The 24,408-nt window shown below is 40.2% G+C and overlaps 1 protein-coding gene across 1 annotated transcript in view; it reads left to right on the forward strand.

Moving 5' to 3' along the window:
• Positions 1-13,598: 13,598 nt before the first annotated feature.
• Positions 13,599-24,408, forward strand: part of LOC135301469 (uncharacterized) — a 45,425-nt gene continuing 34,615 nt past the window's right edge. Inside the window, exons 1-3 of the mRNA XM_064421622.1 lie at positions 13,599-13,633; positions 13,964-14,118; positions 16,168-16,256. Of these exons, the coding sequence (XP_064277692.1) occupies positions 13,599-13,633; positions 13,964-14,118; positions 16,168-16,256 (279 nt within the window). The remainder of the gene's footprint in view (positions 13,634-13,963; positions 14,119-16,167; positions 16,257-24,408) is intronic.

Genomic DNA, 24,408 nt, shown 5'->3' on the forward strand with positions numbered 1-24,408 from the left:
GTCATGTGCGCGACGTACTAACTGATGGCAACTCATAAGTTGCCTGGATACAGATCTTATTTGTGTTTAGGATTATTTAATTAACTTCTTAATTGTAAAGAACAGAGAATTGAAGCATGCAGTCCAAAGTCCAGTCAATGCAAAAACTCAACAGGCTATAATGAATTTTGGCTCGGGCACCAACTGCTCTGGTCATCAACTATATTGCAGTTGTAACAGAAGAAATGGGAATTAAAAGGAGCTTGGATAAGGTTTGAGGGGAAGGATGTTATTAGGAATGCCAGACTAATGGAAATACATTTGTGGAGAGCGTTGTTCAACATGTGTCATGCAGATTAAAGGAATGTTGAACAGCTGCTCCAGTGAATATTGTCAGTCTTCCTAATAGGCTAAGCACGAAGGGTCTTTGGATGAACTAAATGTGGTAATGGGACCTCCAGAGCCTTTTTATGGGTTTTTGGGATGCAAATTGCAGGAAATATTAAATGTTTGATACACTCAATGCTCAATGTTCACTCAGGAGACAGAAGGATGTACAGAAGTTGGAAAGGTAATATTTAAAAGTGAGTCATGACTCCTTTTCTGTAAACTTGTAGAAACACAAAGTGTGGAAATGCAGCTGATGTTTGATTTAATGGAGGAAGGTGGCTGGGGCTGAGGCCTCTGCAACTCAAAGATGTTGATCCAGGAAGAACCCCTCATTCATTTGCCATGAATCTATGGTGAATTTCCACCCAACAGGAGAAATGGAAATACAACAAAATTTTCAGATTTAAGGGAAAGCAATTGAAACCTGAGTGTATAATCAAGCTGGATTAGGCTGCTTGTGTAAGATAAAATGGGGCTGCCAGATGTTCTTCAAACTTATTTAGAGGTACAGAAAGTCCAAAGAACCTTAAATGCATGCTGTCTGCTCTAATATCCTTTCAAGCAACTTTAGAGTAGCTGGAAATACCTATAATTGTGTATCCTTTACTCTAGCTGTGTTTGCCAGACCAGGTTTGTGGTGAAATGGGATGGTTTAACATAAAACATTCTAATTTTGGTGTTGCCATAAGAAGAAAGGATCAAAATAGAAAAAGTAATTGATAAAATGAAGAGTGAACTGATGACCCAGTTCAAGTATGGTGAAAGACCATTTTAGTAGAGGTGAAAGAATCTGAAAAAAGACTTTTCACACACAGTGATGTGGAAGTAGTGGTCCAAGCCATATCACCATTTCCAAATCACTGCGGCCACTTAGCCAGCCCTTGGGGGATCTAGGAAGCCAGGGTTTTGTGACTCCTTTTCCCTTTGCATACTTACTATTACATGAGACCAGGTACCCTGCTGATCTTGTAGAGCTTAACTGAGATATCAGATGCTAATTCACGGCCTTGCTTAATTTTCAGTTAAAAAAAAAACCACAACAAACCAACCAAAAAACCAAAATATGAGTGGGATAGTATATAAAAGGATCCATGTACTGCCTTGGCAGCCTGGAGCCAAGCATGATCCCATAATGACATGCAGACTGGTGGAGGCTGATTCTCACCATTTTACTCCTAACTGTGTGAAAATGGGAGAGATGGCAAAAGATACTGAACCCATCCAGAAGCACTAAAAATTATAAGAATAATGAATGTCTGGTGCAGGTGATGAAGACTATAGCGAAGAGGGTCAGGAACCAATGGACACAAAGCTGTGCTTTCATCAAAGATGATTTTAGAGATAGATAATAAGAACTTTTGCCTTTAAACAACACTTCTTTAAAGCAATGCCCCATAAGTTAGCATAGCCCATAAACACAACTGTAAGAAAAACTTGTAGAAAATAAGAGGAACTTCATGATCACAAATATTCATGACAAAATTAAGAACCACAGGAAAACTAAAGCTGTGTCCTTAGTTTTCTGGGACTGGAGGCAAAGGGAACCTGGAACAAAGGGAAATTTTTCTTGCCCTCCTCTACAACCTGACTGAGCGATGGCTTTGAGCCTTCTGTGCTCCTCCTGTAGGTGTGGGGCTTTCCTCTTGCTTGGTCTACATGGAACATGCAGCAGGAATTAAAGCACTGGCAGGAATAGATGGGCTGCCTTCTCTGAACCTGAACCAACTCTGCATTTGTCTTCCAAAGTGTTTTATAGAGAGCTGGTGGCTTACTGACCCTGAATGCTTTGAAAGACCAGCTTCAACAAAAGCTGTGAACTTCAACCAGCCTGTACTATGAGAAGCCAAATGTTTGCATTTTCTGTACTGCATGGAATTTCCTACTGCCATAAGCTGACCAGAATGGAAAAAGGATAAAATCTGGATATTTAAATACTACATGAAATTTAGGTTTTTTTCTTCCACATCTTTATGACCCATAAATTTGTAGGCTGAACACCACCTCTTTTTACACCAGTCCAGAATTTTGGTCTCACACTGAATCCCTTCTGAATTCTCATGAAAGGGAGGCTCAGATCCTCTGCAGGGATGATGTGGTGGATTTGATTCACAGATCTAAGGTGCTTCATGCACCAGAGCTCAAGCAAAAAATCCTCAGGGTGTTTATTGAGTGTTATTTACCAGACCTGGTTTATAACATTACTAAATCCATTTAATTCATTGGATTTTTTTGAGATTATGTGCTGTGGAAATACTAAGGTATTTCAAAAAGATTTCTTTTACTTCAGTACAATCTGTCCCTAACTCAGCTTTTACAGCTTTTATGGTAGTTACCTTACAGCCCATTAGTTCTTCAAAAAAGCTGATCCAGGTTGTGTAATCTTTTTTTTTTTTCCCCCAGATGATTTTTCACAAGCCAGAAGTTTCTCTAAAATCTCTTTCTTGACTCATTATTTCCTGGCAATTCTAAGTCGATTCTTTGTTTTCTCTTCCAAGAGCCTGGAATGCCATAATATTTCTCATTCACTTTTTGAGGAAGAGTTGCCTGGTTGTCATGTAAAAGTTTAACTGTCCAGTTCCAAAAACTCATAATAACTTTATTTAATATTTTAGCACACCAGTGTTTCACCTAGAACAATCTATCCAGTGTTTTTGTAACAGTGATGGTATGGAGATTTTAGGGAAGTAAGGTGTGTAAGGATATATTGCCTCCCTTTCTACAAATGGCTTCTCTTAAAAGAAAAATAAAAGAAAATAATATTTCTTCACACAGTGCTGCCTTGTGCAGTTATCCTCCAGTAACTAGAAGAATATATTTTTAATAAAATGGTTCAGAAGAGTGCCAAGTCGTTCCTGAAAGCCAACTCCTGTGTGAAGTTCTCTTTTCACCTGTTTGTTGGCCTTCTGAACTCTCTGGGATATTGAATAACTTCTTTTCTATTTTGTTTAATTCTGTGTTAGTGGTGCCTAACATATTGTAAGTATTAACATCAGGACACAGGAATGAACCCGAAGCCCAGTATGTCCAAGACACACTTTTTAATTTAATCACATGTCTCTAAAAACCTTTCTCTCACCCATTGCTTCAAGCAATTATGGCCATCTCTGGTCTGTAACATACATCTTACTGTAAAACCTTAAGTCTGCAGGCATTTGACTCAGTGTCCACTAAATATCTAGATTAAATCAGGAAAATTGGCCTTGTTCACCATCAAATAAAATACAAAGTCCTGAATCCAAGATGTTTTACCATGTTCTTTTGCTAGTAAAATAAAACAGCAATTTTTTCTCATGGATCAACACAAGGGGAGAGGTGTTATTATTTGTTATAAAGGACATTTACAATAGGGAAGTGCTGCACAAGAATAGCTTTCAGCTTCTTTTTCCCTGGTCTTTGGCTTTGAAACTCCAAATTATAAGATATTGAAAAGAAAACTTTAACTTTAAAAAATCCTCAAAGAAATGTACTGTCTTAAAACCAAACCCAATACTAAATATTCTGCTTCTCATAATCTCTTCTTTACAAAAAAATTCTCTGGAAAAATCAAAAAGAAAATACTTTCTTCTATCCATTTCAGGCTACAAACTCCACAACCCTTTTGCTTTTTATTTTGGTTAGCAGCTTGGACTCCCTTACTGCATAACTAACCTGAACAAATATTGTGCCTTAGATCATTTCAAGGGAACAAATTCCAAAACAAGCAAAGAAACAATAGACAACTATTTTTTTCTCAAGGAACAGAAGTAGGTAATTAATTATCCACCTAAGGAGGAGAGCTAATCATTTGTGGGTGTTTTTTTGATTAACTATAGTAAAATTTATATAGATTTTTTAGTCTGAAACCATACACAGTAGTTGTGAGCTACCTTCAGCCCTACAGTGCTGTGTACACAGTGTAATAATATCCTTATCAAAACAAGGAGTCGTTTATGCAGCCCCATGCTGCATGGGAACCCTGTAAATACAGGAATTTTTACATAATGTACAAGTGTCACGCTTTGTAGAGGATATTACATACTTTTGCTTTGTGGTCAGTGAAAATATTCATCTATAGACCTGTTGCTGGTGTTGAGCAATATTGAATTTTGTTTCTATCTCTCCAAAGCCAGGAGTACAGAGGGTCATGGCAGCACTTCCCAGCGTGTGGATGCTTCCTGACTCCTTCTGATGGTCCCCAGACATAAACACAGCAAATGCCTCTTGGTTTCATACTTCCTTTGAGAGGGAAGGGAAATAAAAGGTCCTGTTACAACCCAAAATCTGCTTAACTTTGGCTGTGGTGGGCAGCTTGCCTGGCAGCTCTGAGGCACAGCTCCTCCTCTGAAGGAGAAGGGAAAGGTGTCTTCCCTGGATACAGCTGCTTGCATACACTGCAGCTTTTGCACAGTGACCCAGCCTGGGACTGGATATGCCGAGGTGTTTCTTGTGTGTGGTGGCTGTTTATAAGTCTTTGTGACACTTGCTAAATTTTTGAGAGCTTTTCTGGGAAGTTTGAGCATTGTTTGAGGGGAAAAAAGAAGTCTGTGAGGATAAATAGGAAGGTATGCTAATCAGACATGGTGATTGACAAAGAATAAGTTCAGGACTTGGCAACACTCTTGGGTCTGCAGATCTGGTGTCACTTTTGAGCATGTACTGTCTGTGGCTAAGAAACGAGTAGTGCTCTCTGTTAATCTCTCATATTGTCCCTTAAAAATCTAACGAGAAACCAGAGATTTACAAGGACAAGGTATGCTCATCTCTAAGTGAGTATACCTAAGAAGCCAATGGCCTGAGGAGCAGGATTGGATCCACTTTTTTGGGGGCTCAAGTTTCATGCACTCCAATGATGCCTCAGGTTTTAGCATTTATATTTTTCAGATTCTGTGCTGCTTTAGTGTGTGATTTCTGAGCCTCACATGAGGGGATGGTGAGCTCTCTGCACAGAGCAGGGACACAAAACAATTCCTGCTCCAGCTGGGCACCAAGGACAAATGATCCCAATCTCAGCCCAGGAGCACAAACCCCGTGGGCTGCAGAGAGAAAAACAAGCAGGATGGGACTGCAGGGGCTGCAGCTGGGGTTGGACACTGAACTGCAATGTGCACATGGAGCAGAGCTGAGCCCAGGGAGAGACCCCGGCAGCGCTCGTGCATTTTGGGGCCATTTGGGTTCATCCTGGGTGCAGCCCTGGCTGGGCTCTGGTGCTGCCCAAGGTGCATCCATGGAGGACATCCTTTGAATCAATCCCTGCTTTATTCTTTAGCTCTGCCCAGCCTCTGTTCCAGGGCAGCCTTCACAAGGACTCACCAGGACATCCCATTGGAAAAGATGCCAGATGAGGTCTCCATAACATAGCAAAGCTCTTGCAGCCATATTTCTCTTGGATGCATGCAAGCACTCCTGCACTCCTTTTACTCAGAGTGTGAGCTCTGCAGACTCAGGCTGTCCCAGGGGGTGTTCAGCTGAGCTGCTGTGAGCCTGGAATGCTCACCAGCTGGTACCCATGACTGCACTGACATCCCTGCCCTGCTGGGCACGGGGCTGGCTCGCCTCCAGCAGGTGCAGACAGTCAGTGTGGCAAAGACAGAAACGTCTCACAGCAACAGGGATGGTCAGCCCACAGGAGAGGGAATGTTGAGTCCATGAACAGTAGGGTGGCACAAATGTCTGAAAATCCTGTTACTCACTTGGCTTTCTTACCACAAATCTCAGTGCCTCATTTTGGGCTTCTTATTCCTGCTTATGTTCCCTCCATTTCTCACCTGCATACTTTCATTAGTTTTACTGTGCAGCTGTTTCTTTTTATCCTTTACTAGACTACTGTGACTGATAGTTAAATGAAAGCAGCTCTGCTGTTGCAGCTGAAGAACAGAACACTGCTGTTCCCAAGGGAATGTTCTCTTCCCATGAGTGCAACAAGATGTCTCTGAGTAAAACCTCCAAATAAGTGATGTCTTTTTAATTTGACACAACTTCACTTTGTGATCTCCTATCTAACACTTTGCCTCATGCCTATTTTGAATTTTAATTATTATTTTGCAGCCTTTGTTTAGAATCAGATTCCAGACACAAATTTGTCAGAAATTGCAGGGATTGCAAACAAAGTTCCATGCCCTCACAACTGCTGTGGCAGCTGTAAACAATATGCACTACTCCCATAACATTCTTCAAGTTGCAATAAATTTGTTTCTCTGCCTGCCTTAGTGTGACTTAAGTGTTTGAAGTTAAAATTTTAAAGCAACCACCTCTTCTTAAATTATAGTCATAAATTGGTGTCATAACTACCTTCTTAATGGTCAAAGAGTGCAGCCAAAACCACCAAATCTGTTCACTAAAGGGAAACATGTACACATCAATATAAACTGTTAAAACACGTTATCAGTTATTTTCTTAAGTAGTTAGTTGGGATTTTTTAGTTCCTTTAAAAACACCAGGCAGAAAAATCATCCTGTCTACTTTTCGTGGGTAGTCATGTGTAAGACAGGGGGAACATCCTCAAAAAGCTGTGAAATCCATAAATGCTGACAGAAAAGAGGATTATTTTTACATTGGTCATTCATTTAGTCAGCCTGACTCTTGCTGTTGAGCACAGCTTCCTTCTCAGAGCTAAGAGCAAATTGAAAATCGTGGAGGGGTTGTTCTGCTTATTCCTTCAGATGAAAGGAAAGCTGTAAAGTATTGGAAGTATTGCCTCTCTTGTCAGGGATGTGCTGTTCCCTGCCCAGCAGTTTCTGCACAGACTGTGGAAACTCAGCTTTGGAGCCTTCAAAGGCTGGGGAGCTGCTGAGGGACAGGACAACACCAGCAGGCCTTTAAGGTCTTTCCATCCCTCTTCATGTCCCTCTGGTTCCCTGTGTCCATCCCTGCTGGCGAGGGAGAAAGAGAGGCTTGGATCACAGGGCCCTTACCTCAAGCATCAGGAATGTGGCTTTCCAAGTTCAGCCAAGTATGAGCTACCAAGACACAACACCCTTTTAAACTTAAACCTTGGGCCAGCAGCACCTTATTCCACAGCAGTGCTCAACACAACACAGACCTGCTCCTTCCTGAAAAAACAGTCAGTACCACAAAGCTACTGAGGCTTTGTCACAGTGAGACAGCAGTATTTTTGTCTTATTAAAGCCCCATAATTTTATTAAATGTTTTTTCTTGTTTACACTAGTCCATAACCTTCCTCAGCTAAGTGTCAGAGTGCTCCAATGCTTCTCTTAAGCTCACTGACCAGGAGGAATTCTTGGGAGTGAAGATGACCATGGGGTCATCATGGGTGACCATGGCAACCTTCATGTGTTGGAGGTCCCTAATTTATTACTTTCTCTTGATTGTCACTATTTAGCACTCAAGAAGAGGTTGCAGATTTTTCAAATCCAAATGACTACTTGGTAAGCAAGTTATTCTACTGGACTCTGAGTTAATTTCACTTGCCAAATTCTGAGAGTAAACCTTGCAACCAAGAATTTTTTTTTTTTTTTTTAGGATGTGGAATTTCAGTAACTTTTCAAAACACTGCAGAAAAGTTGCTACTGAGAAATCTGCTTGCCAGTTAAAATACCCTGTGGTTATATACATTTGGTGTAAGACGTGGTCAGCATCAGCTTGGGGGCAGCAGAAATCACTGGTGGAGTACTGAGTGTGGGTGGTTTTTTTTTTGCTTAGCCTTTTAGTTTTTAATACCTCTAAAATGAATACATGGTGCTTTCCAGTAAAGAGCAGTTTCTCTGTAGCATTTGCTACATTTTCCATATTCTTATTTGAGTCAAGGAGGACAGCCTTTGTTCAGAGTATATGGTGATTTAAATCTCTGTATTCCAGGATTTGTGTATCTCTTACTATCTGATACCAATAGTGTACAATGTGCCTTTAGTTTATAAATTAAGAATACCTTTCCATTTTTATCTGATATCTGTCACTTTGGGTTTTTGAGCTTTAAAGAATGTATTTTACATGTAGGATTTTTATAACCATGGTCTTTTAAACCTTAGATTACAGAGAATTCTTAAAAACAAACGTTTCCTCTGTGCATTACAGCTAAAAATGCCTAGATGACAACTACTGCCAGAAAACTATTCCATCTTTAAGGTTTTGCCTAGTGCTGACAGCAATTACAGTGTTGCTGTTAGGTATGTGCCAGGACTTGGAGCTCTCAGACAAATTTCAGCTATGCTGTCACTGGAGATGTTTAATTTCAGATTTTGTTGTTGTTTCATTCAGGGTGATATCGCCGACCAGGTTACATTTTTTGTGGTAATTTGACTAAGTAAATACGAGATCAAAGCCTTTTGCTGCCTTCCCAAGATGTTGGTAAATTACAGCAGAAGCAGTGTGGAACAGATGGGAGCTCTCACTTGTTTGGCAGGTGAGTGGTTTCCCTGCAAGTGGAATCCTTCCAGCTCAGCTTTGTGGCACTGCAGAATAATGGAGTGTAAAGGGCAGAGTATGGATACCTGCCAGCCTAGCTTCCTGGGAAAACAACGAGGAGGAATAACCAGCTCATGCTCCAGAAAATAAAGTGATCTGCTACAGAGGGAAGGATGTCAGAAAAAATATCTGGAGGTATCAGAGTCGCTGAGAAACAATGTGATGTTTCTTTCTATTAAAACCTTACTATTATCTTATTACTTACTAAAACTTACTATTTCTAGTAAGATTTTCACTGAGAGATATTTGACTATGTTGTGTTGAATTATTAGCTTGCTAAATTGATATTGTTTCCAGATAATAATGTTTCACAGAAAATTCATCCTGTTTGGAGAAGAAAAAGTAAGGTTTCTTGTAAATGTATTGGTTTTATGAACGGTATTTTCATTTTAAGTTCTCTCTGGTTTTATTTTAAATTTTATGGAGTAACAACAAATCTCTGTGTGGGTTTGTTTCCCACAAGTCTTGTTACAAACGTGATTAAACACAGGGGCACTGCAGTTCAGTTCCCACCTGTTAAAGTTTAATCTTTAGCCACTTAGTTGTTGTGTGACATGCTTTGGACTACTAATGCTGTAAAGCCACATGGCATCTCTTAAAATTAATTTGTAACAAGCTAACAGAATACATATGAAACACCAGGTAGAAGCTGTTAATGTGACTAATTACTGCCTCGGGCTCAGCTCAGGTGAAGGCTTGAAGAGCTTGTGGTTAGACCTTGCTGGTTTGCAGGATGCTCTTGGGAACCGAGAGCTTCAGATAAGGCTGCTTTCTATGGCATTTCTTATTTAAAAAACCAAAATAAAAACTCAACAAATCTATTAACAACTTGTGATACAAAAGACCAGTGGAGTCCAAAATCCCAAGAAAGGAGTTCCAGTTCAGGACCAAGGTGCTAGATCAGGATCCATTACGAAGGGCCCTGGATAGGTATTAAAAGTGAATTCCAGTGAAGATTATGGTAATAATTACTGGATTCTTATAATCAGAGTCTTAGAATAATTAATAAAAAAATCAAGCAAATTATGATGGCACCTTTATACCTTTTGCAGCAGCAAAAATATTGTGTACATGTATTGGACAGTATTAAGTCCAGTGTGCTGATGTGTGGTGAGAATGCTTAGAGATGCTGTGCAACATGGACCATTTAAAAATTTACATCTTTTTCTTGTGCTGAAAATTTTATTTATTTTGGGACTTGAGAATATAATTTAGTGTTCTGTTTTTAAAGCCTGGAGATATTGGGACGGAAGTTCTGCCTTCCAGAGTGCTCCAAATGAAAGCAAATTTTAGGGTTTTTTTTTTTTTTTCTTATTTCGAAGGATATAACATGGAACCTTTTTTCAATGGGACTATATTGATATTTTCTCCCAGAGTATCAAGTCTTGGGACTGCATGGCATGATGGAGCTCCTGCATGGCACTGAGGCCAGCATGGAGCAGATGCCATGTCCAGGCAGCTGGGATGTTTGCTTTAGTTGCATTTCCAAAACTTGGTCCAGAACACTGCAAATGTACACATATGTGTGCCAAACCTACAGGAGACTGAAAGAACACCCTGGCAGCCTGACTGCTTTGGCAGCAGGGATGTTTTGTGGCTTTTCTTTTTGGCTGGTTGCTCTTAATAATTTTTCTTCTGTGAATTTGTCCAACAAGATAACCCTCCTATCAAAATCATAGCATTTGGTTATTTTTGAATTTGCCAAGAGCCTGGTACCCAAAGAGGCACCTCTGGGAGCTGTTTGTCTGATGGTGCCTGCAGCAGGATCAACAGCTTCTTTTAAAGTTCTGTCCAAATATTCAAGCATTCCCCTTGGGAATGAAAGAGCACACATTGCTGGGGACAAATATAGAACTTCTTATCAGAACTCTGAATCACACTCTGGCCCCCGAGGAGTAGAGAAAGACTGATGGTCTAACTCCAAGAGAGATTTTTTTGGTAAGGGCTGTACTCAGATGGGTTCTCTGTAGCTGGAGGTTTCTTCTAAATAGAATTGGGAGGTGCTGTTGCCCAACACCAGGGAAACTGCACAGGAAGGTTGTTCAGTGTTCCTCTCTTGTGTTTGTTTTCTGCAGTAAAGCTTGATTACTCAATTGGAGTCCATCTTGTGCAGCTATTAGGCATAAACAGAGATGTGAAAACCGAGAACAGAATATGTGAAAGGACACAGTCTAAAATTCAGACACAAAAGGAACAGTGATGAGGTGCACCCCAAGATGCCAGTGCAGAGCTGGACTTGCTGGAGAAGGCAGAGGTGAAGTTGTGCAGTGAGTCTGGCACAGCAGCCAGCCAGGCCAGCTGAGCACACGCTCCAACTGCAGTTCTCAGCCACGGGACAGAAAATTATTATTGCTGCTGAACAGCTGAAACAAACTGAAAGCAAGGTGGCAACAGTGCCATGAAGTAGTGCATGCAGTAATTCTGAGACACTCCACCACGCTCAGAGCCCTGTGCATATTAAGCAGCCCAAACCAAGCACAGATAATGGCACAGTAAAAGCACCAGGCATGGCTGCTGATTCCCTCTGAGCTGCCTGGTGCAGATTCAGGACACAGCATCCTGATGGCACAAGGAGAGCTGGCTGATCTCTGAGCAGGACACTGCTGGATAAGAAACCACATAATATGTGACCTAGAAACAACAATGTTTTTCCACCCAGCCTTGGAAAACATAAAAGCAGAGCTCTTCAGGCAAGGGATAGCAACTAGTGCCTCCAGAAGAAATGAGGAATATTAAAATTGACTTTTTTATGCTTCGGCTCAGCTTGAGAAAGGATCTTGCTGTGCTCTTTTTGCTGTTTTATGGGGTTTTTTGAGTTTTGGTTTGTGGTTGGATTTTTTTTTTTTTTTGAAGACACACCCCAAGACTGTTATTAGTGGAAATACAGGGCTCAGTTTCTAAGCGAAGCAGAGACCCTGCTGAACACTCAATAAACTGGAGACTTGTTCTGTTGTCTGCTGCCACACTTTAGTATTTGCAGAGTCATGGCGAAATTTTGACAAGTACAAATTATATTACTGACAGATGGAATTGTTTCTGTTTAAGGACAGATGCTTTTTATACAGCTTTTATTTAAAACTATGGATTTTTTGAATGCTTTTTAAATGAAAATTTAGAACAGCAAATTACCACTTTGCTCATTAAAATGTGCTTTTCTCAGACAAATTTATTTTTCAAGAACTTCATACATTTATGCAACATTCCATGTAAGTAAATTAATTACATACACAGCTTTTTTATGATATTCACATATCATTTGGGGAAAAGAAACACTTCCTGAAATAACTCCAACAATCCTTGGACATATTTTTCTTACAGATGCATAGGTCTCACTATCCCTTTTAACAACAAAGGTATCACAGCAAAATTCTTAATGAAAAATTTTTAATTTTTAATGAACATTTAAATTTTTTTTGTAGTTTCTATAATAGGACAGAAGCACGGTGTGAAGGAAACTCACTCCACCATTGAGATATGAGCAGTGGTATGATAAATGAAAAAACAATATGCATTTATCATAGTTGGTGTCTGGGCTTCATCTCCCAAGACACTCTGTGCCACCAGTTGACTGCCTTGGAGCTTGGTCTCCAGCACCTAAATGGAACTCTGGTGGATGTCAGCTCTCAGTACCACAGCAGAAGGTAGCCAGATGCAAATGCCAACTTTGAAGGTGCTGTGCTGCATCAGAAAGGAAAATTAAGTAAAGAAAACATTTCAGATAAACTGAATTTTTTTTTTAAATTGGATATTTTTTGTAAGAAGTTTCTTTTTGGTTTTCCTGAAAATTTATTAAAAAAAAAAAACAAAAAAAAACCAAAAAAAAACCAAAAACAAAAACAACAACTTTCACTGCAGAGAAATGTTCAGTTTTGGGGATACAACGCTTTTTCTTTATGGGGCTACTCAGGAAAGCATTTCTGTCTGGCTCTCAAAATGCTATTTATCTCAAAAATATAATTGTGTCCCTGGTACATGTTTCCAGTAACATGGCTTAGGTAGCACAGTTATTTGTCACTATCCCTGCAGCAGAAGAAAGATGCTTTTATGAATTTTAGCTGACATGAATGCTTGCATGGCACACATGAGAAGCCCAAGATCAGACTGAAAAACTGCTGGCAAATTTCATTAGAATGGGAAGGTGGCTAGGTGTTCTACTATCTTTCTTGATTTTGTATAATAAATGTGGGTTTATGTTGTTGGTTTTTTGGGTTCTTTTTTAATATAAACCACAACTTTTGCCTGGCTATGCTTAAATTCAGTGAGATCAGCCACCTCTGTTCTTCAGGGGAAAAAAACCCAAACCAAAACCACTCTCTAGATCTAACTAGGAGGACCCAATCAAGGGCTAATATTAAGTTTAACTTTCCACCACGAGGCAAGCAAAAATCAACAGAGCTGTGCCATGAGAAACACCTCAGTTGTGCAGCCCAAGCTCACCTCTGTGTGGACAGTAACTCATCTTCCTGTGGCTGTCAAAGGTTCCAGCAGGACACAGGGCTGAAGCCCAGCTTTAAAATGCATCATCAGGGTAATCTGTAATATGTAGGTAGTGTTTACCAGAACATAAATATATAAAAGGTAAAGCAAGCATATGAAAGATAAAACCCACAGACAATTAGTTCAGCTGGGCTGCCTGAAAGCTAAACATTTGCAAAGAGATATATGGTAAAGCCAGTAATTTCAGACCACAGCAAATGAAAATGGGATTTATAGGTTTAGAATTGCCATCTCTCATCCCGTTGTGTTGACTTTTATGGGTGTAAGGAGCAGGTACTGGAGCCGATGCAGCCTCAGCAGTTAATTGGTAAAGATAAAAAACCACAGGTGGCATGGAAGGGAATTACAGTAATTGCCAGAGGGAAAGGTGAGACAGGTGATGGTGATCATTTGATGTTTTCTGGGCAGGAGTGGTTTTGCTTTCTCTTTCCCCCTTTCCCTTCCAACTCTCTACTTCTGATGGCAGAAGACACTGAATTAAAAAAAAATAAATGTTGACCAACAAGCTTAGTACAAGACAGAGGAAGGTGGCCCTAGCTGCACAGTGACCCTCTGGCCCTGATCCAGGCTCTGGCTCCACAGGTGAGCAATCCCTGCTAACAGCAGAAACCTGATCTTTTCATGTTTCTTTTTCAGAAACATGGAAACCAGATCTTTTCTGATAATTTCATCAGCTGCCATTACTTTCTCCTTTTAGGAAACTCAGCTTTTCTTCAGGGAACGTGGGGCCAGCTGCTGCTGGTGAAGTGTTTGCAGGATTCAGGGAAATCTGGGCCTTTTTGAGCCACTATTTCCCTGTTGTTCAAGCTCATGAGCAAGCTCCAGTTGAGTTACTTGCACTTCTTGGACCAGGTATTCTGTGTAGCAGCCCAGGTGCCATACAGATGGTGAGTTTGATCTTTTAATGTGAGCTTTTATAACCTTGATGGTATTTTTAGAGCTGTTGTCTTACCTCTGATCTCAAGTGGATGTTATTTTATCTCTTCTTTAGGACTGGGGGAAATGCAAAGTCAGTGTAATGTGCTTTCATTCTCGTGCCTTGCAAGAGAGAATCTAGAGAACAGTTTTCAAGAGCACTTCAGCTCTTATTCCTTGTGTGTACTATACTCAGGCTCTTTATAGAGGATACGCTTTATTTTCTTTTGCATTTACACATTGGGACAGCTCCAAGGCCATTAAGAATGTTTTTAATTCCAGAGTGATTGAGGTATTTTTCCATCTATGTTGAATACTGTGTCTTTTGTCTGAGAATCTGACTGATGTAGCCCTTTCTGCTTGGGAATATTAAATATACTTGGAAGCAGATAGGTTGTATTAACTGAAGCTTTTTCTCATCATTGTCATTAGATTTGCTAACTCTGAGGTTTTCAGCAAAGTCTGAGATGTTGGTCTTGCTCTGAGATAATTTGATAATTGACTGATCTTTTTCATACCAGTTTGATTTACAAATGCCCAAGTTGAATTTTCTTAAATTTGAGAGGTCCTATGAGCATCTGTGGACTTTGGAAAATTGCTTCTGGTCTCATGGGCTTGTTTTCACTTAAGATATCATCAGCATATTTGAGGGGGATATTTTCTGCTGTCTGTCTGCAGGAATATCAAATGTGCCCAGAGCACAGAATAAATGCTTGCAAGTCTTCTATTGAACATGAATGAGAGAAAGAAGTAATTGTAAATGAAAATGTGCAAAACAAATTATGTTTCTCAATGCAACTGGAACTATGCTTAACGTTCAGCTTCTCTTCCTCATTATGGAGAATAATCAATACATACAATACAAAATCTAGAAGCAGTGAATTTAGTGATGTAGGATGAGGGATCTCATGAGTAGTCTTTTCTTTGCAAAGAACAGCTCTATGTAACTTTTGACAGTCTTTGCATTTCTAAAGAACAAATTGGAAAAATCTGTGTGGAAGAAAGTGTCTTTGAAGTGCTCAGCTCCAGTTGTTTTTTTTTTTCCTTTTTGTTTGCAAGCTCAAAAACAAAATTCTAAATCATGCCATAATTTCCTTTTCTGTTCTATAGAAAAAAAAGAGAATTAAAGGTTATGAACTTTTTGCTGTTAATTAAAGGAAGCAGACAGATATGGTCTGAGGCAGAATCCCCAGAAGTTCTGAGATGACATATGTGTCTGTTTACAAGCTTGTAGCTGGTCTCCACCTATGAAATGGGATGGCAAAGAACCCTAAAAGTAACCCTAAAAACAACCATCACCCCCAAGCATTGTAGATGATTGGCTCAGGCTTTGACCTACACAGAACTGTAAATATAAAGCCTGGTAAATATAAAGGCCTACAACTAGATCCAGGAAAAAAGTTGTACACAAAGTTCAGTGGGACTTAATTGTCAGCTTTGATCATGGGGTAGAGCCTACATTCTTTTTCTCCATCTCTTACATAAGTGCACTTTCAGAAACCTCACTGCCTGTGTCTTGGAAGTGAGCAGGGTCTATTTTACTCTGCAGCTGGAGTGGAATTATTTCAGGAGACCTCTGGTCTGGTTTTTGGTTTAGCTCAAAAGGAACAGACTCAGCCCAGTGGCATTTCTCTGCATGTCTGCAACACAGCAGCTTCTGAACATCACACCCAAATGCTTCTGAGACTTCAGGGCAAGTTTTAGGTTTGACCTTGGTTTCACAGAAAAGTAATAAAATGGGAGACAAGAGCAGCTGCTTCTTTCTCTCAAATACAGCCGCAGTTGGAGTGGTTTTGGATCAGAGGCCTGGGAATGGTTCCTGCACAGCAGGGCAGAAATGCCCCCTCCTCCTGAAGTTGTTCAGGATGGTGTTGTTCTGATGGTCTGCCTCCTACAAAAATGTTGGTGATGGGAAATGGGGGGACAAATGGGAGATGTGAGAAAGGGTGGAGGAGTAGTTTGTGTAGTGAGAATATCCTGGGAAAGAAAGACAACAGCTCAAACATCAGCAGGGACAGGAACAGCACACAGGAGCGTGCACAGCCAAGGAAAGAGGCCTCTGTTACTGGGGACAGGTGGGTTCCAAAAAATGAAAATTTCTCTGGTCCCTGTGGACCAGAAAAAAGTGGAGATTGAGCTGCCAGGAACGAGAGAACGCTGGGGCAAAGACCTGCAGGATCCTGCTGTGCCAGAGACCAGGAGGTGCTGCGGGGTGGGACAGGGCAAGTGAATGGAGAGGAATTTTGCACGTTAACTGGGAGAGGGAAAGAGACAGAGATGTGGAAGACACAGCACCTCTGGGGAGGGGGAAGGAGGCTTTGTAATAAAAGTTGGTTTGGACAGATGGGGAGTGTGGAGGAGAGGTTTGGGAGGAAGGCAAGAAACCTCTCTGGCATGCTGCAAGCTCAGCCTACAGAAGCTACAGAGTGTGTGACCCTCTTGTTAACTTCATTTCACAATGTTCCCTGCATGCTTTGTGTGGCTTCCAAGTAATGCATGACATCAGAAATCTTAATAAAAACCACCTGCTCGGTACATTTTATGTTCAACTCTGTTAAACTTTCCTAGTTCAAAATATCCAGTGCTATCTGGAACAGGAGGATAATTGCTTTTCTCTAAATTTGCTGAGCTTTGTTAAATGAGTTCTTTCCTTAAGGAGTAAAAATGTGAATTTATATGCTTTAGCCCCACATTTTGGAAAATCACCTCTCAGCTGTTCAAGTTGGTAGGCTGATAAAAACATCTGTCAGAAAATTAATTTCTGATCCTCCTCTTGAACCTGGTCTGCTTCTCTCCATGCTCATGGCCTGTGTTTCAGGAATGAGGAGCTGGGGGAACGAGCACCAGGGAAGTGTGGGGTGTAAATGGCTCTAGGTCTAGTGGGGGCTATGCTCAACACACCCCAGGAGAGCTCTTTAAGCTTCAGGTTGCCTGGATTCCTTCAAGTCAGACAAGAAGCAATGTTTATACATCCCTCAGCACAAGGAAAGGGCTGGTGTGGGCCAGAGGTAATTAATATCAGCAGTTAAACCAGCTGTTCATTAAGAAAAAAAAAAAGGATCATTAGAAGTAATTGCTTAGCTTTCCACTTTTGTGATTCCAAAATTCTCAGGCTGTGGTGTTCCTGTCTGTTGAATATTAGATTAGTATCTCCCAAGACAAAACAAAAGAAAAATCACTCATCTTCTCTGGGCTACTTTGCAAAGTTTCTTGCAGGCTTTGTTTAGCTGTGACAGAGGTTCCCAGCAGTCTCAGTCCTAAGGACATAGATGTAGTGCCTGTCTCTTTTTGGGGTGTCTGAGCTTTCATCCCAGAGCCCCAGCCAGCTCCTCCCTGTGGCTCCCCTGCTCTCCAGTTCATCTGCCAGGGGTGGCACTGAAGGACTTCCCTGGAGGTACATTTCATGTTTTCAGTGAACACAGCCATTTGCAAGAGTTTTTGAACCTCTTTTTGCTTTATCAAAAAAAACCCCCCAGGCACAAGGGCAACTTCTAAAACCTTATTTTAGGACAAGGAAAGGGGTCGTGACCCCGAGGCTCTGCTGTTTAAATCAGCAGAACTTCTCTGGAGTGTACGTAGGATTTAGGAAAGGGCACAGGCTCTGCTGGTTGTGTCACGAATTTTCCAGAGTGCTTTTTCTGAACAAGCCAGAAAAAGATTTGCCTGAAGGGACACACGAACATGGGGCACGTGAATAACTTTTTAACAGAAAAGTTCTGGGGTTTCTAAGGGACAAAAGGACTAATGTGGGCACCAGAAGAGGCTGCAGCAGGGAAGGTGGCACGAGGCTGGCTTCTGTGCACCCTCAGTGGGATGTGCAGGGCTGGGGGGAAATTGGAAGATCTGAGACCATTTGAAATTTGCTGCCAGAGCTCAGAGTCTCAGGCACTGCAGTCCCTGTGCCAAGCTGGAAACGTGGGCCTCAGCCTGGAAGTAAGAAGAGGACAAGTCTCCCATGGTTTCCTTTGGATTGCCTGGAGAGAGGAGACAGAGGAGGTCTTCTCCCTGATTAAGGATTTCTCATTCAAGTCTTTTGGGAAGAAATGGAGTAATTCATCTTTAATTACACTAAACAGTTTATAATCAATATTGTTCTCCTTTGCTGCCTTCGTGCAAATGTTCAGTCTTTGACTCTTTTGAGGATGGACAGTGAGGGCATTACTAGTTCTAGTGAAAAAAAAAAAGAGATTGTAAATAAATCTCTACACATGAAAGCCCGAGGCCTCTCCGGACACATACTTTTAAATCTATTTATTCACCTTTTCCCCTCTGTTTTCATATTTAGATAGGGATAGCTGTGGTGTAAAACAGAGCTATATATTTTTGTCTCTTAGGACATGAGAAAGGGCACAGTGCTCTCTGTCTCAGCAGCTGTTCTGAGGCCAGTGTGCTAACTGTATTTATTTATTAGTGGATTGTTTTGGTTAGACTATTTTTTCCCCTGGTGTGTATGCTGCTGCAATTGGTGGACATGCTTTCCTCTTCTTACATCAACAAAGAAATTGGCCCAAAATAATTTCATGGATTACTCCCTTTTGGCCTCTGAATTGTCCAGGTACAGATTTTTTTCCTACATGTTTCTTCCCCATCATCTAGCCCTGAATGCATTCTCTTGGCATGTGAAATAGCAGGAATATATGTCTGTGTCTTCTGAGGACACGAGCCATAACCCTCAGAAATAATTTACTTCTTCTCTAACCCATTGAAGCCATTGAAGAAATTAAATCTGGATGAATGATGAAAATATATTCCAGTTAAAGAACAACTGTAGATTCTTTTTGACAGCAACTGTGGTTTCTAATGCTTCCTTAATTTTCACTTACACATATCTGAAGTTGTGATTAATCCAATGAAATATTCAAAATTGCCCAAGTAAATCTGACTTTCCTAAACAGGGTTTATCTTAAAGTCTCATAAAGCACTCTGACAATCAGATCTAAACTTTCTTTTGTGATGCAGATAAGCATCACATATGCAATCTTCATGTCTCCAGTTTCCAGGAGTTCTGGAGGAAGAATTTTCATCCACTGGAAAACAGCATCTTTCTCTGCAGGGGCTTATTCATACCAAGAACAACTGTATTTTTTCCAAACAATAACAAAAATGTGTTTCTTGCCTGTGGATTAAGAAAAATCTCAAGATGAAGACCAGCTTCCCTGCTCCCTTCCTGTTCAAATTGTGAAATTGGCCTGAAAAACAAGGTTTTTTCTTTCCTTTTTCTGAGCCATTCTGATGCTCTGTGCTGTAATGGGCTTTCCTTAAAAAACGGAAGCTGTGAAATGCTGGTTCTCTCTATTCCAGCTGTTCAGGAATAAAGATAAAACAAATGTCAAGAATATCACAATAAATCCTGAAAGCTACAAAAACAATGGGAGGGGAAGAGTGATCAGAAGCTGTGCAGCAAGGCACAGATGGAAAAAATACCCTGGGGGCTCCTGCAGCTTTTGGTGACTTTTCTTTTGGAGCCTGTCCTGTGACAGCTACTGGCACTGGTGGAGGGAGCAGGGAGAAGGAAATTCACCCTACAACCACAGGGTACTATCTGCCTCCCCCTGCTTTTAGGTCTCCAGAGGTAAAACTGGGGACAAAAACACCAATTAGTGTTTGTGAATATCTACCGGATACTAGTGGATGTTAAAATTATGAAATTATGCTAATTTTTCAAGAATGGGCATAACAGGTCCTGAAATTCCTCATGAATCTTGTAGCCATGTCTTTGTTATGGGTTTAAGTTTGCCACAGCAAGTGATCTTCCACTTGCCATGGGTTTTTAGTGACAATAATTGGGGCTTTGCTTCCCCTGCATTTGTTCATAACAGGTTTGTTACATAAAAGCTTTTATTTTAACAAGTACGAGCATCCGCAGAAACATTTCAGAGACAATAGAATCTGAGGTTGTAAATACATTCTTGTGACCTTATTAAGAGGAAGAGAATTTTAGTTTGAGAAGAGGAAAAGCTTGTGATCAGGCAACTGCTGTTACAATAATAACAAAAGAAAACAGAAAATTACTGTCAGATTGATTATTTTGGGAGTCTTTGTCCTGCCCAATGGTGCCTCTTTATGACAACCTTTATTTCAGGACAGGATAGAACCTAACTAAAATATAGAAGCATCATAACTAAGGAAAGTTTGTGTTAAATTTTTATTTACTGTATTATTTGAAGAAAGGACTACAAAAAATTACTTTAACAATGCAGCAATTGAACTAAGTGCAAGAACTTCCAGCTCTTATCAAAATGGCTGTTTCACGAAGGATCACAAATATCATGATTATTTATGTATCTTAGTTCCTATCAACCTAAAAGATACATTAAAATTGTGATGAGGTTTAAGTAGCTCGAGGGTGTTGCTGTTACTAATTAACCCTGCAAGCAGCACCAAAGATCACTGCAAAAGTCATTTAATGCCTCCAACTTGGAAATGTGTGAATGTTTGGTTTTTTTTTTTCCTGGCTGTCTTAGGCTGGAAATGGGTTTTGTATTCTACCCCTATCTGATGGATCAGTTCTCTGCTGTCCATGGGGCAGTTTTTCCTTTATCTCTTCCACAGCCCATCCTCCCTCCAGGAGATCTCTTCTGTTCATGGCCATTAATTATTAATTATCTTCTGTTCATGGCCACTGAGTGTCCCTGCAGGGCTGATCAAATTCCATCATCCCATGGGGAGATGCCCCGCCCAGGGGAGGAGCCAAGCATTCCTACCTGGATACAATCTGAGCCTGGAACAGCACAGCAGCCTTTGCCCACTGCATTCCCAGAGGAGCAGCTTTCTTCTGCCCTGCATTGCCAGAGGAAGAGCAGGCCCATCTCCAGCAGCTCTGGAGCTGAAATTTTTCTGAAATGTTTTTTTCAGCATGTCATCACACCAGGTTTTGGTTTGCAGGGCTTTTATCTTGCCCTTGTCATTCTTTTGTATACACAGGACAAGCACACCACACTGAGAAACAACATTGAAAGCTGGAAGTTATTTTAATTCAGTGAGAGACACTGATGGAGAGGAAAGCAAGTGGAAATAAGGCCCAGAGAACTATAGAGAACTATTCTTACTATTCATGTCCATGCCATTGAAGCTTGTTTTTCCTAGATGCTGAATTACATCTTCAGCCAGAATATTTGACTCTGTTCCACTGACATCAGCCTTGTCCCATTGCCCTGACTTAGAAAAGCTTAGGGTCTGGCTCACTGTTATATCCCAGCCCTCAATTTAACAGAGGCTTTTCCTCTTCTAAAATTTCCTTTGCTTAAAATTTAAAGTTTACTTGTTGGTGTGAAGATGCTTTGGAAAGAAGGTCTTCTGACAGACCTTGAGTCTGCTGCCCAATTAGCTCTCTTTTTGAGGGAGCTTTACAAATTTTAATTACAACATTTCTGTAAAATCCTTGAAGTATTATTTAATGCATTTTCTTACTTTTCAAGAGGAAGGAGTAGCTGTGGCTCAACCACAAAACCAAAGATATTTGTTTAAAAAACATATAATAGATTTTCTGCAATCCATATCCACATTCAATGAGTATGCAATGTGTTTTCTGGTCTGTTTGCAAGGCTGGTGATGTGTGATGGAAGCTCAAGCTGTAAATGAAATTCATTCCTGAAAGAATAGGTGACAAGGCAGTGTAAGATTTAATTCCCATTGCATGAATCACTTCATTTGCACATGTCTCTTTGCACTTGATTGGACATACTGATATTTTAAATGCATTACAAATTTAATCAAAAGCATTAAAGAAGACACACAACATTGAAATTGCATCCAGGAAAACATCTGGGACTAGGGAGGGGGAACTATTCTTGCATAAAAACGAAAGATTCTGTACTTTCATAAATTAATTGAATAAACAAAGGCATATTGAAGCTCCTCAGGAGATTATGTAGAAGGTCAACCCATGGCATTTCCCAGACTGCAAATCCATGCATTGATCTGAAAAGGCTTTTGTATTTCAATAACTCCTGGGGTGACTCCATTGGACTTTTTCCTCTGCAGTCTGTTAATAGTGCTGAAATGAGATCAAATGAGGACTCTTCCCATGTGCAAAGTCGTTCAGAGTTGTGTTATCAACTTTGGGGGGCTGAAGGTTCAGTCCTGCAAAGTTCATTCACACAGATAAATCCATTTTACCCCTTGAGGAACTCCAGCTCAGAAAGGAACAAGGCCTTGAGGTGAGGTTGATAATAAAGTGATTGTTTTACTGGCCAGATAAAATCCCCTGAAGGTATGTGAAGCTGTGTTCTTTAACTTCCTGTACAGTACACAGTCTTCCTCATGTTTATAAATTGTATTCTCTCCTCTTGAAACCAAACACCAAAACACTTCTTCTTCCTCTCCAGATTTTCTCCATATGGAAAACATCACAGACTAGGACAAAAGTAAGAAAGATTAGAAGATAGAAAAGTTGACATTTCTATTTAGCTGACTAGATAATTTCAAATATTTCAGAAAGGGCTGTCTCCACCACCCACTCTATGTTACAGCTACTTCTCTGATTTTTTTTCCCCACAATTTTAATTAGTGACTGAATAGACTAAAATAAATCAGAGAAGCAAAATGAATATACATAACTTTCTTACTCTGTGTGGAATCTGCACAGTTACATTTATGTGTTAGAATACCATTAGAACAAAATTTTTAAGGTGAAAACATCAAAAATCTCATGTTTGACATTGTTTAATGAAATCCCAGGTGTGCAGTGCATGTTGAAAGAAATAATGTGACAAGTTTATATGAAAAAAGGTGATGAGTTTACTTGCAGCAGATCTGATAAGAATTTTCATTCATTGCTTAGGGAGCAGATTATCATATTGTAAGAGTTATATAAAACTTAAATATTCCTGAGTAACTTCTTGAACTCTAAAAAAATATTAAACTCCAAGATGTCTGCCAATAGATTTGTCTTAAATTCTTATGCTACAGGCCTTTTCTTTTCTTTTCTACTCTTAGCTGAGGTGTCAATACTGAAATCTAAATAAGGAGGCAAATACTCAGTACTGAACAATTCTAAATCAGTAGTGAGGCAAGTAACACCAAGAATTTCACTGACTTTGTGCTTAAGGATGACCAAATAATTTTGGTTGAAAATGTCCAAACACATTCAGCCTGAGGCATAGCCTGAGTCTGGAGAACTTGAGTCCTAGTGGCTTCAGTTTTTTATGAGTTTCCTGGACTTCAAACAAGACCACATAAATCGGAAGTATTATGCAATCTTAATAATAGGTTATGTTACCAATTTGTTCACGACAAACCAGTCAGCATAACTGAAATTCCTAGGTGTACTGTGGTTATTAAAAATTAGTGTTCTGTGACTTGCTGCTGGACTTCCAGCATAAATTTATTGGGGGAAAAAAAGAAATGCTTTTGCTCTTTAAACTTGATTTCCTTCAATTTTCTCCGAACATTAATGGATCATATATTGTAAAAAAAGTTTTAGTTGCACTTGGCTTCTTATTTCATCCCCATAAGTAATTGCTGTTTTTTAAGTGATGGTTTCTGTAAACTTTAAATGAAATCATAGATTCAGGGACATTTTCATTGTCCCAGGCTGCTCAGAGACCCATCCAGCCTGGCCTTGAACACTTCCAGGGCTTAGCCAAGATGAAACCAATGAACAGAGACTGTTTTTTCACCAGGTGAGATGACATTGCTCTGGTTGCATGAAAGGTGTTTAAAAATGGCCCTGGTAGCTACTGTGACTAATTCAGGGATATCATCTATAGAATTTACTACCTACAGGCACCAGTCTGTAGTACCTTTTTTTTTATCCTGAGGATGCAGATGGAATTCCCCAATAAATCAGCCACTGAGATGAAGTTTTTCTTGTGAAAAAAATTTTCTAAATTAGCCAAAGCAGGCCTCAGGCCCAGACAACTGGAAAAGTGAAATAATGGCTGCTCCAGCAGTAGCAGGGCCTGGGTTTAGCTTGATGCTCTTGCATGTAACTCAGAATGGTCCTGAGTTGGTCTCAGGGGCTGACACTGAGGCACAAAATGAGTGTTTTTATATCAGGGGTGCATTTGTCCTGCAGCTAAATTAAGTATGGTTAACCTGGGTTAAAAGAGCAGTGGAAGAAGTTTATTGGATTTTTAGCTATTTGAGCAGATGAATTCAAGGTCAGATTCTCCCACAGGCTTGGAATTCTACTGAGAGCTCAGTTTAAATGACAGATTTCACTGCTGTAAACTGGGGTGACCAACCTAGGCTAAGCACCCCCAAAAATGGTGTTCCTTCAGCAAG

Source organism: Passer domesticus, chromosome 5 (assembly GCF_036417665.1).
Source record: "Passer domesticus isolate bPasDom1 chromosome 5, bPasDom1.hap1, whole genome shotgun sequence".
In the NCBI taxonomy this organism is placed as follows: Eukaryota; Metazoa; Chordata; class Aves; order Passeriformes; family Passeridae; genus Passer; species Passer domesticus.